Here is a 13494-nt window from a genome sequence, read left to right on the forward strand (position 1 = left end):
TTTCTTTTTTTTTCTTTTTTTTTTTTTTATTGTTCCTTTAATCCAGTTGCTCTCACAAACACACACACACGTAAGTATGAGTCATGCACAGCCTCTTTTTGACATGCAGCCTACTGTGCAGGCAGAGCACTGCCTTTTTGGATCAAACTAGATTGTTGGAGCATTAAGCCAGTAAGAGCTTCTGCAGACAAACAGGTAAACAAAACGTTTACTGTATGTCTGGCCACCGAGTACCCGGAAGACAATTTTGTGTTATTCCAGAAATATCAAATTGAATCGTTCTGCTTTACCGCCATCCGTCCTCTCTTCCCTTTCTTCTCTCTTTTGATCGCTTTGCACTGCTGCAGAATTTGGAGTACATTTTAAGAGCAAGAAAAGCTAAAAAGAAAACAAAAAAAACAACAGAAATAGCTTATCATAGCAGATTGACGTCAGTTTCAATATCAGCAAGGAGGCTTCCTCTGAGCCGTCAATGTCACGAGCCCAATACTGCCAAATCTATGTTTCTGTGTGTGTGTGTGTGTTAGACTTTCAAGTGTGGTTTCTCTTTTTTTAGAACTGCTTTTTCAGAGAAAATGGTTTTTGAAAAGCCTTGACATTTTGTGCTTGTGTGATTTTTATGATTTTATACTTCTGTACAAATATGACTCATTTGATTTTCCTGCATGTGTGTCCGTGTGTGTGTGTTCCAGCTACCATCATTTTGAACGAGCTAAATTGGACAGAAGCCTTGGAGGATGTTTTCCGAAAAAACAAAGAGGAAGATCCCTCACTCCTCTGGCAGGTGTTTGGCTCTGCCACCGGATTGGCTCGGTACTACCCAGGTAAGCAGCCCAGCAGCCAATGGGCTTAAAGCAACAGCCTGCTGATTGTCCTGTGGGGAGTCATGGAGACAGAAAATTACCACCAAAGGGCCATTTTACCATACTGCAGACAGATGCATGCAAACACAAGCAGACTTTCCCAAACACTGTTGTTATGGCTCCTTCAGACTTTGTGCTGAGAAACAGGTCACAAAAAGCATATATGTGAATATGATTGTGACCGTAGTAACTGTTGAAATGTTTAACTGCCAACTTGCTGTTTTCAAAATCTTGGACGACAGATTACTTTTAAATTGTCCTCCATACCAACACTTCAGACATAGTAAAGATCCGCTGGCATCACATTTAAATACAGTAGTACCCTTTGTCATTGTTTAGGATGCTTCAATAGACCTAAAAGATTCCCTCAGTGTTAGATATCGATGTCATCAGTCCGTAGTCACATTTCTCAGCTGGTATCATCACTGACGGTCCTTATCAGGAAATGGGAACTTTGCATCGCTTAATGTTGTGAAAGGACGTATTTAACCCAATGTGGTCTTTTCCTAAAACTAACCAAGTAGTTTTGGGGCCTAAATTAGGCGATTAGGTGGCATAATTAATGATGCTGACATTGACAATGACGCATGTCTTCTTGTTTACTTCACCTTTCTTCAATTTGACTGTGGCATTGTTGTGTCATGACGTCAGTCGTTTTTGGCTCCAGTCATTGGTCAGCTACAGCAGGCAAAGATTGTTGTCACAGAATTTAAAAAAAGGGGGTTTTTTTGGAGTTTTTTTTTTTTACCCTTTTCAGATTTTCATTTCAACCGCAGCATCACAGAACAACCCACAAGGAGCTATTTGTTGTGGAGGAACTTAAACATGATCTGCTTCTCTCCTGCCCACTTTGCTCACTTATATTTTAATACAACCAAATTGTCAATACAGCTGTTCTCATTCACATGTTTTTATGTGTCTGTTGTTAAACAACAGGACAAGTATAAAATTGTGACCGAAACGTGGCTCATTAAGGCTACACGTTAATTAACAGTCACTGTCAAGCTGCTGCTTCGCGCCACTGATTTTAAAATCACAACGTTGTCCGTCAGACTCAACACACACACACGAGTTAAAGTCTGTTGCTGTGCTGTGTTTTCATCTGTATTTGCTTAGAATTTCAAGCTCCTACCAAAGTCAGAGAACTTTTTTTTTTTCAGTAAGTAGACAATGAGTTGCTTTAGCTGCTGTGTGATATAATATCCGTCATGTCCATGTTTTGCTTTGTTCCATGTACAGACTTGAAGTTTACACTTTGTTACTGGGTTCAGTAGAAGCTCCGGTTTCCGTTGGTGTTGCACTGCTGGCTTTATCTTGGAGTTTCCAGGTTAACCCTACAGCTTTGCACTTTAAGATGTGAATTTTCTTTACATTTCGTCCTGTGCTGCCTGATACAATGACAGAAAGTTTGTCAAAACTAGAAGCTTTAAAGACGTAATCATTTACAATTATCCACTAATTGATGACATAGTTTAATAAACAGAAGAAAAGACATTATAAGAATAAAACAGGAAGTAAAAAAGGCTCCTGGGTGAACATCCTGTGACTTGTAGCGCTGCTGAATATCGGCACGGATGCCAAAAGACACCTTGTCGGCGTCTCTGATACACCGGTGGCAGTTTTCGACACCCTCAGAACAAGAACATGTCGCCGTAGCTCAAAGATTGAATTAAAGAAATAGTTCAGCATTATGGGGAATATCGCACACGAGCTGTCTTGCCAAGATCACATGAAAGGATCATTGCAGCTCTCGTGGCTGTGCCGTATTGAAGTAGCACCGAGAAGTGTTAAATTATGCTTAATTTAACACGAGAGCTCGAAACTGTAACAGCTAGTCTGGCTCTAACTAAAGTTCAGAGACTTTGCTGATTCTCTGGCAAACGCACAGCGACAACAAGACTCGCGGAAGTCTGAGTGACTCCCTGTAAACACAGCATGTTGTTGTTTTTACATTTGTGTTCATATTTAAAGAATAAATGTGTTGCATTGATTGCTGAGCTTTAGAAGCTAAACAGAACTTTGGAGACAGACAGGCAGGATTGTTTTTTACCCGTTTCCATTCTTCTGCTGAACTAAGTCAAGATAATTGGATCCTTGCCTTGTCTTGACAAAAGAGACACTAAACTACTAACTTAATATATATCAAGGTTTAAGAATATACATGAAGCCAAACCCAACTACCTCAACAAACAATAGTTGATGTAGTCGTCTTAATGTCCGAATGTGAGTAAAACACATTTTTCTTTTTCCGTTTTCCTTCTGTCAAATGTTAGCATCCCCTTGGACCGTCACGAGCGACATACCCGACAAGATTGATCTCTACGACGTGCGCAGACGGCCGTGGTGAGTGTCGCTGCTCGTTATGGGATGTGCAGTTCTGTTTCTCTCTGGTGTCGTCAAGAACAGACGCGTGGCTCGTTCAGTCTACCTGTGCAGTTGTCATATTAAACACTCATTTGCAAAAACTATGTTTGCATGTTGCATAAGAACATCTGCGCACACACACACACACACACACACTGTTGAAACAATGAAATCCAGGTCTCTGGGCAAAGCCAAACCCCCTCAAACAAACACATCAGAGCACTGTGATGACTGTAGATCAAAGGGGAACCAATACAAAAGCTTCATTAGTCTCCTGAAATGATTAAAATCTGGCTGGAAGCCACCAATACTCTTTTAAGCATGTTATTAAATTTTATTAGCTCAGATACTGAGCACTCTAACTCTGCACAAAGACGCACAACTGTTTGTTTATTAAAGAAAGGAGAGGCAATCAAAGATTACAAAGGTCTGATTGATTTTACATGCAAATGAGAGTAAGTGATATTTGTTTACTTGCTCAAAGAGAAGAATGAATGTGATGAAATTGCAAAATGTACAGTCTGAAAATGAGCTCAGTCTCTGACTTTTGTGTAATAGCCGTCTGTGTTTCTTTTTGGGGGGTGTTTTTTCCACCTCTGTGCACATGTGTGTCTCTGTATGTGCTCAGTATCCCTGACCTGTGTCTGTGTGTGTCTCTCATTACTCACCAGGTACATTCAGGGGGCGGCGTCACCCAAGGACATGCTGATTCTAGTGGATGCGTGAGTGACGACCTCGTGATTCATCCATTACAGTCAGATTTTATTTTCTTTTGCGCGCCAGAAGGCCCTGACGCTAACTCACTGACTGGCCACATCCCGCTGGGCGCTGCGGTGCTGCGTTCACGTGTGACACTGACAAACAAAAAAGCAGTCAGCACACTGGGCAATCTCATTATTCACAGTTCCATTATTTCTTCCCAATACGTATGCCTTAAAAATGTACGTTTAGCAGAGCAAACATGCTCAGAGAGGATTCAGGAGCAAAAGCAAAACGGTTACGACAGCAGTACAGCCTTTGATCGATTTAAGGATTTCAGGACAAGACAAGTTCAAGTTCTGATTTCACATTGTCTAATTAAAGAAAGAGAAAAGGACGTTTGATTGACATACTTATGTTAATATGTATAAATAAATGCACTGTATATGTCTGAAAGAGCAGAATTAAGCAAACGCATGCGTCGTATTTACGCTACACTTAATTATGCAAACCCTCTGAACCCCAAGCAGCTTGAGCATTTTCTGCTCCTGTCACATTTTTACTCGGTACAGGCTCATTTTTCACTGCAACAGAAAGTCCTGCACCTCTATGGAAACAGCACAACCACGACTACTAGCAGAGAGAGAACTCCAAAATATCTTTGGTGCATTACAGCAAAGTTATAAAGGTGCAAACCAACAAAAAAAATTATTATTATTATTTTCTTTCTTCCTTTTTTTTTTTTTTGCTTATATTGAAAAAACAATTAAATAAATAATGGACCTACCACATTTTTCCAAGTGTCCACAGGTCCTACCAATACTGGAGAAACAATGGGTGCTCTACATGCTACAGATATTTTACGACTTACATTTTCTTAAACCTGTCACCACACTTGTCTCATATCTGCTTTGTGTAAACACAGCCTGCAGTTCAGCCCAGTACAGCTTGAAAGTCCTTGAATTTTTGTCACGTGACTGCTGGCCGCAGGTCAGTCACTAATAGTTTCCAGATTGTGCTGAAGAGTGTAGAATTTTTTGTTTTTTGCAGAATCTGTTCAGTGCGAACGATTTATAGCTGGTGAATGTTTAAATGAGACATGTAGAATAAATGCATTATGATGAAATGTTACGTTTTTCAGCTTAGATTTCCCAAACCTTACTGATGAGTAGTTCAGGGACTGTCGGAAAATTCAAAATCCGACAATTCTCTGTGTTTTTACACTTTCTGGCTCTGATAAATGGTATCGTTTTGGCAGTTTTTTAAAAATGAAAACATACCTTTCAAACTTGCCGTGGCAGGTTTGGGCTTTAGAGGGTTTAAGGACAAGCCTCACAGAATTTTTATTTGCGCTGTGCAAACCTATGAACAAAGTTAAACTTATCCTTTACCAACTGTTGCCTGTGCAGCCACATTATTCTTATTTATTTTTTCCCCCAAATCACTGAAAATGTATCAGATAGCCACACCTTATGTGTGTTTCTTTATTGCTATGAACATGGACACTTTAACTTATTTAGCGTAGACATCACACACTCCATCTTTATGTTGTAAAAGCTCACTGACACACCAAATGTGTTTTAATCCATGGCTGTAAATAATACCCAACAAATACATCATTTTCTCTTGGGTCATGTGTAATAAAAACGACAATTCCCAACTGATTTAGAGAATTATTAGACTATTTCTAATTTTAATTATTTTTTTTTTTATTATGTTGATGTGCGATATGTATTTAAAAATGCACATCTTCAATAAGAAATGTATTTAAGCAGAAGGAGTTTATGATGTAGATTTGTCTCATGGTTGACAAGGATTCACTACTTTCACCAGTGTGCTGTGCTGCATGCAGGAACATGTGGTTGTGAGTGCGGAGCTGTACATTCTTTCTAGTGTCAAAGTGATTTTATTTCCGCTGAGGTGAAGTTTGATTATAAACGACACTCATGGCACCGCACCAGTGCTAAATAACCGCGCAATATGATGAATGAAAAACTAAATTTGTCCGCTTGCAACTCTTAACACAGTGCTGGTAATTGGCACACAGATGATTGATGAGGCTCATTAAAAAGCTCCCATCGTTACGCTTTGGAGAAAAGAACATTAAAGGAACTCCACTCCTCATTTTTCCACTTTCTGTTATTTTCTAGTCTTTTACCTGCAGGAACCAATTAAGCGGCGTATTTATCCATCCATTTGATTCCTAATGGCAGCCCTTTCTTAATGTGATGGAAAGACATAGTCACATGGTTTTGTATCTATGCTTGTGGCTCATGCATACGTTTCTCCCTGCAGGTGGTTTGCATTAAAAGAACCTGAAGTGTATTCATATTTTGGAGACCTTTAAGGTGTCAGTTGTCTAGTACACATAATATTACTGCAGAAGGGCAGAGGTGCAGTCAAGGAAACTTTCAGCATGAGGTTACATTACAGTAACACATGTTCCTGCTCAGTTTTACAAACTATAAGATGAGTTTTTGATTTATTTTTTGATGTTGATTTAACACAAATGTGCTTTTTCCACACTGCAGGAGTGGGAGTGTATCAGGGCTCAACCTCAAACTCATCAAATCATCCGTCAACAATATGCTGGAGACCCTCTCCGATGACGACTACGTGAACGTGGTCTATGTGAGTGTGCAGTGCTTTGATCTCAGCAGCTTCAGTGGTATCGCTTCTATCAGAAACAGCATTTTTCTGCTCGATCCAGAAAGTTCTTGATGATTCTGAGTTGAATTTCCAGGCGCACACATTGATGGATGTTAATGTGGACGTATATGCGGCTTGACAGTTTGAGTAGCTCTAACCCAGTTTGAGTCATCGGTTGAAACATGGCCGTGACCTTTTTAGGAACGTAATGTACCACACATGGATGGATCTTTATTGTGGCTGCATATGTGCAGGGATGCATGCGTGCTTGTGTGCTCATTTGTCTGACTCAGAGTATCTATGTGTGAATATACAGTATATGTGTGTGTTAATGGAGGTGTATGTATGAGAAAAGCATCTCCGGAGCATCGGAGCTGAACCCAAGTATGTGTGACTAATAAGGCGTGCACATGACACAGCTCGGCCAAGCCCTGAAATGCCACATGATAAGTTTGACAAATGAATGTGTGCTGCATTTATAAGCTGCACTTTGAATCAGTGGCATGTAATGGAAAAGCGCTTGCTTGGCCAATTGAAATTCTGCAGGAATCTCCGGCTTCAAAGTTTAACTGGCATGGGGATGGAGAAAATATTCATCCATCATCATTTAAAGCTCCATCGGCTGGTCAGTTAAAGCATTTTTGCTTCCTGGTGATATTATGTGTGGAAAAAAAAACACACTTTTAAATTTCCCTCAGTTGAAGGAATTTGTGAGTGGTCTCATGGACGTATTGGAGGCAATCGTACTGGATGTAATTAGGCCGGAGATGCAAAGACCATCACTTTAACTTGATTTTCAGCCTTTAGTGGCACTGCCGGTATCCTCCTCTTAATGCTGTTGCTAGGCAACCATGAAGCTATGCTTCTGTCTGCCGATTAGTGAGCGTAGTTTAAGGTGGCTAATGTTAGAAATCTAAAGAACTCTCACACTGAGTGCTCAGAAGAGAAGAAGGTGCTCTGCTGGAAAAATACAGTCAAATACAGTCAAACTAAGGAGACACAATCCTAATGGCAAAATGTCAGAGTGTTTGAACTTCAGGTGTGTTGACACTGAAAGTATTTTAGCCACATTTTTCAGTTGTCAGTCTCACACATGTCCAGTGGAACACCATCCATTTTCTTTCACTTCTCCTGCTTCGCCGGCTGTTCCAGACGTCCCTCTTCCCAGAAACATTTTCCATCTCCTCTGGGGGATCCTAAGGCGTTCCCAGGACACATGAGTTATGTAATCCTCCAAAGAAAGGCCCGAACCACCTCAGTTCGCTGCTTTTGATGCGCCTTTGCATTGAAAGGAACTCCCTGCCGTTGTCCGAGCTCCTCACCCTGTCTCTACGGCCGAGCCCTAGTTGTCACTGTAGTCGCCGTACAGAGGAAACTACGAGGGTACTTCAGAAGGTTCTCAGCCTCGCAGGAGATCGCAGGAGATCACAGGAGAAAGGTTGTTCTTCCTTTAACTTCAGTGCACTTGGTCCATTGATGTTCAATCTTCAGAACAGAAGTTCACCTCTCTAGCCTCGAGATAATCATCAGCGTGATGGAAGAAGTCAGACAGTGCCAGGTCGGGTTAGAAAGGTGCATCAGGCAACAGTTCAAAGCCACGTCTGGCTGCTTCTGCCACCCGCACTGTGTAGACAAGTACATTATCTTGGAGTGACAGCACGCCTGTTTGAAGCTTTCCTCTCTTTTTTTGATTGCTTCAAACATTTAGTCTTTGTGGACAGAGATATAAGGCTTTGTATTACACAGTTATGCCCCAAAATGGGGGTCGTTTCTGGATGAGAACTTCTTGAACTACCCTTGTAATTTTGACTGTTTATAGCTACGATCGCATTCTTTCGGTCGCTATCCTGAGCTCATGGCCATAGGTGAGGACTGGAACACAAACCGACCAGCAAATCAAGAGCTTTGCCTTCCAGCTTAGTGGAAGAATCAATCCAGCTGCACCAATGGCGATATAACATCTTGTGTTTTATTCAAGCTATACGCCAACAGCTGTGACCTGATGCACATATTAATCGTTAGACTCTATTTCATGCACATATCTACAACGTTGTGTTTTGAGCTCTAAACAAAACACAGCGTGGTAGAAATAACCTGAATCGATATGTATAGTTCTAAGATTATCTGGAACAGTTTGTTAACCAGATAGCCACAATAGCTATGATGTCGTGTATGATAGCCTAGTGGGGAAGGAATACCCAAAGGTGGAATGTAGCATTTCATTACTGACTGATATTTTCTATTAAGTTCAATTCAGTTTTTTTGTTTTTTTTTAACGCCTAGCCACAACATATGTAATCTCAAGGTACTTTTTGCAATAAAAACATTGTAAAATAATAGAGAGAAATCCCAACTAATGGAAACCATTCCCTTTGAGCAGCTATTTGGTAACAATTGGAAGTAAAAACTTTAACAGCAGGAACTGTCTGGCAGATCCAGGCCCAGGGAGGACGGTCGTCTGCCTCCACCAGTTAGGGTGAGGATTTTTTTCAGGGCTGATACTGACTTACAGTGATCACAGAGACCAACAATCCATATTTTGAGCAGATTTTTAGTTTCAAATTTAAAAACTTGTTGGGAAAATTAAGTTTCATAGGTTTTATTTATGCTTCTCACATGTTGTAATAACAAAGAAATTTTGAACATTTGTTCTTTAGGTTGGACTCAATAATTAACCAAACCGATATTCCGTGAAGCCTTGTTTTGTTTCCGATGTTCGGTCGTTGTTTCTTCATCCAGTTGTTTCTTCCAGCCTTCGTGCTAAGCTCGGCTAACCAACTGCTGGCTTCAGCTTCATTTTAAATGTTGCTCGAGGCCAACCTCTTATCTTTTTTTCCCCATTGTTATTTCTGTTTATTTTATCTCATACTAAGTACAGACGAGTGCCTTTTTAACAACATGTCATACTTACATTCATATATTGTTTTGATGTTCAGTGTGGACATGAATCACCCATGTTCATTAGAACAACATTTGCATTCGTGCAGCACACAGGTGGTCTGTCTGAACATCTCAGCTCGGCGCATCGCTCCAGTTGCTTGCATCTTTGGCACAGGATATGTCGTGTACTTAGACGTGACTGTCTGAAATCTCCTTTATCCTTATCTGTCTGCTCTTTGTCCTTCCTCCACTCTCTCCAAATGGCAGGGAGCATAAATTACTTTCTGAATTTGCTTTCCAGATTAATCATTAATTACATTTTCTTTCACTTCCCTTAATAAAGCGGTAGTTTGTTTTTTTTTGTTTGGGGCTTTCAAATCAGCTAAGTGAACTGGCCTTTGAAGTAAATGAAATCAGGCGTCGGTGTAATCAGGATATTGAGGGCGACCGGCTCACTTTGTTGAGCGTTTTGAAGCTTTTTGAAGGTACAAACTTATATAATAAAATAGTGGAATATCTCATTTCTGCGCATCTAAATGATGCTTTTAGGATTCCTGTTTTAATGCCGGCGTGTTGCTCCGACTTCCCCACGGTGGCTCACACAAACGAACACACACCTCATTAACCAGAGACTGTGACTAAAGTTCTTTAACCTCATAGATAATTATTGTCTCACTTATTATCTGAACCTGAAATATACATTTGTGTGTTATTTTAAAGGAAATGACGCAGTATGCTCAGACAGCTGGGTTTTATTAATTGCTTTGAGTTCAAAAGGTATTTATTTAATGAAAAAAAATGTCAATGTATGGAAACTATTTACCATTTTAACTTAAGATTATGTGTGTGTTTTGTGGTTAGCTTGCTTGTGGACATTTTTTTAATCTGCTGCTGACCTGCTCTGCATTGACAAAACACTCCAATCATTTTTTAAATTAAAGCTCCTTCACCGTTCATTGATTAAACCCTTTAAAACTCAACTCTGTGTATCAAAGCTACGTATTTACTTAAATAGCAACTTTCTGCCTTGAAATGGTTTGGATCCAGCACTGCACCATTGTTTCCTTCAAAATTTATCAAGTCTCTGCCGTTTACTTGCTGCAGCTCCAGCACACCAGCTCACCAGCTCCCCTATAAAGGGTTAACAGGGTTAAAAAAATTTAAAAAAAACACCAATAGGGGCCTTTAATAGAAAGTCTGCCATTTGAACACTGCCTTTATCCATCCATCCATTATCTATATACCGCTTAATCCTCACTAGGGTCACAGGGGGGCTGGAGTCTATCCCATAGGGCGAAGGCAGGAGACACCCTGGACAGGTCACCAGTCTATCACAGGGCTACACTTAGAGACAGACAACCAAGCACACTCACATTCACACCTATGGACAATTTAGAATCACCAATTAACCTCAACATGTTTTTGGACTGTGTGGGAGGAAGCCGGAGAACCCGGACAGAACCCACGCTGCACGGGGAGAACATGGAGACTCCGTGCAGAAAGATTCCGGTGCCCCCACCGGGACGCGAACCGGCAACCTTCTTGCTGCGAGGCAACAGTGCTACCAACTGCGCCACCCTGCAGCCCCCCACTGCCTTTATATTTCCTGTAATGATTTGTTAATCCTCATTATGGAAACGAAAACGCTGCTAATGTTTTTGTTTATAAATCTTCAAAAACTGCACTACATTCCTTCAAAAACAAGCGTTGTTCACAGTACTGGTGTGGCGTGGAGGTTGGTGGCAGAGAACAATTGGAGGTATTTTTGTTCCATACACAAGCTTGTATAGTCCGTGCCCACACGCAGTATGTTGTTCTGCTGAGCTTTATGTTTCTGTGATATTTTACGACGTGTATTATAAGTTCGATAAAGTTCAGACTCTCCGTGGCTTATATTAGCGTGGGCGCGTGTCTTTAGAGGACGAATGTCTTGGCAGCATATGCCCCGAAACGTCTGCCAACGTGTTGAATACTTGGAAACCGTCGTCGCGGACTGCAGCTTCCTTTGGTGTTCTAAAAAAAAAAACATGAACCTGAGAGAGAAAATGAGATTCTGATCTTTTTGCGCTTATCTAATTTTTTTTTTCTTCAAAACTGTTCTCCAATTTAAAGTATTTACACCCTGTATAAGATTGCTGAAGCACTTCTCCTGGCTTCAGTGGATAACGTCACAGTTATTTTGTGACTAATGCACCTGGAATAGTCGGGCTACTTGGCCTCTATTATGCTCACTGTTTGCTCTGACGACTCATTTAAACCGCCGGTCGGCTCAATATGATTTCCCTTTGTAGCCGCCCTTGTCGTCGAGGTTCAGAGATTACGCCGTTGAGGTCTCTTCCTTTCAAGTACTAGTTATGCTATTTTGTCACCCGCATTTTATGTTTTGTGGAGAATTCTGCCCAGCGCTGAATAAAAGCAGCGTTTTTTTTGTGTGTGTGTGTTTGCACGTGTTGGAGAGCGTGTGTTTTTGTCTGGGTCTGCGTGATCATGATTGGAGGAGTGCAGTCAAGGCCAAAACAGATGTTAGGTATTAATGAGGCATGTCCCAACCCTCCATAGATGCTGTGTGTGTGTGTATGTGTGTGTGATTATAGTTGTGTGTGTGTGTATGAATTGATTGGGTTCCATCTGTTCCTCTACATTAACTATTCACCAATATTAACCTGAAGATGCTTCACATGTAGAGCTGTGTAAATGTAATTTAACCAGTTACAGTAATGTCTGCCTCTACGGCATAATCCTTCGATAATCAAGCTCTTTGTGTTTTTTTTTGGTTGGTTTTTTTACCTCCTTATGCCACTGTTTTCACATCCCTACCTACTCTCCTGCCAATCCTTCCTTTTGCTCCTATAGCTCCCTTTGGTCTGTGCAGATTTGATTAAAACTGATTTCATTTCACACACTTGTGGAACAGTTGTCAATTAGTGTGTTTTTGTTTTTGTTAGTGGAAATGCAATCACTTTAATCTCTTCGTTTAAAATGTTTAGTGGATCCTAAATGTTTAAGGGACACTGCATGGCTCTGCAACGAAGGGAAAAAAAAAAAAGGCCACATATTTAATAGAAAATATGTGCAAGTGCCTTCCCTCCACTTCCCGTCATCCCTTCCTTCCCTCTTCCCATCCAGTTCAACGAAACGGCCTCGAACGCAGCGTGCTTTCAGAACCTGGTGCAGGCCAACGTGAGGAACAAGAAGATTCTGAAAGAAGGGGTGCGGAACATCGTTGCAAAGGGTATCACCAACTACAAAGGTGGATTCGAGCTCGCCTTTGAGCAGCTCGCACAGGTAGAGTCTCAGACAGAGGTGTCTGCTCGGTAACTTTGAAAACATTACAGTCAATCTGTTGTATTTGATTACTGAATCCGCCGACGCTCCCTTGAAATATAAACACCAACCCAGAGGCTCGGGCAAATCTACTTTACAGTCTGATTGACTTTACCCTCATTAGTTGATCTAATTAATTATGAAAATGATGGAACATAAAACATGCTGACAACTCAATCCCAGTGCGGTTCCCATGAAGCGTGGTTATGTGTCGACCTCTTCTGGTCGTTTTAGACATCGCAGGTTTTTCTTGTTTCCCCTGTAACTGCACATGTATAAACAAAGCTACTGAACTATTTCATGCAGCCACTTGTGTAGCCTGTAACCAACAGGGCTTGTTGTCGAATGTCTACCAGGTGAATGTGTCCAGGGCCAACTGTAACAAGATTATAATGCTCTTTACTGACGGAGGAGAGGAGAGGGCAGAGGAGATCTTTCAGAAATACAACCCGAAGCAGGCGGTAGGACTTTAAAAAGATCAAATGTTGAATGCAGAAGGATTTGATTTTTTGTCTTATTTAGTTAATTATTTTCTTCCTTTCGCAGGTTCGCATCTTTACATTTTCAGTGGGTCAGCACAACTATGACAAAGGACCAATACAGTGGATGGCCTGCACTAATAAAGGTACAAGGTTGCATTAGAGGGCCAGTGATTAGTTCATTTACATGATGTGACTTTTCTACTGTAGAATGAAAAGTATATGTCAGTTCCAAC

General features: G+C 40.9%; 1 protein-coding gene across 1 annotated transcript in view; it reads left to right on the forward strand.

The window, feature by feature from the left end:
- Nucleotides 1-13494, forward strand: part of LOC103365348 (voltage-dependent calcium channel subunit alpha-2/delta-1-like) — a 122151-nt gene that overhangs the window by 75702 nt on the left and 32955 nt on the right. The window contains exons 7-13 of the mRNA XM_008292769.1: nucleotides 693-824; nucleotides 3137-3206; nucleotides 3899-3949; nucleotides 6458-6557; nucleotides 12582-12740; nucleotides 13136-13240; nucleotides 13326-13404. Of these exons, the coding sequence (XP_008290991.1) occupies nucleotides 693-824; nucleotides 3137-3206; nucleotides 3899-3949; nucleotides 6458-6557; nucleotides 12582-12740; nucleotides 13136-13240; nucleotides 13326-13404 (696 nt within the window). The remainder of the gene's footprint in view (nucleotides 1-692; nucleotides 825-3136; nucleotides 3207-3898; nucleotides 3950-6457; nucleotides 6558-12581; nucleotides 12741-13135; nucleotides 13241-13325; nucleotides 13405-13494) is intronic.

The sequence above is a fragment of the Stegastes partitus genome, unplaced genomic scaffold (assembly GCF_000690725.1).
Source record: "Stegastes partitus isolate 25-593 unplaced genomic scaffold, Stegastes_partitus-1.0.2 Scaffold831, whole genome shotgun sequence".
Taxonomy (NCBI): domain Eukaryota; kingdom Metazoa; phylum Chordata; class Actinopteri; family Pomacentridae; genus Stegastes; species Stegastes partitus.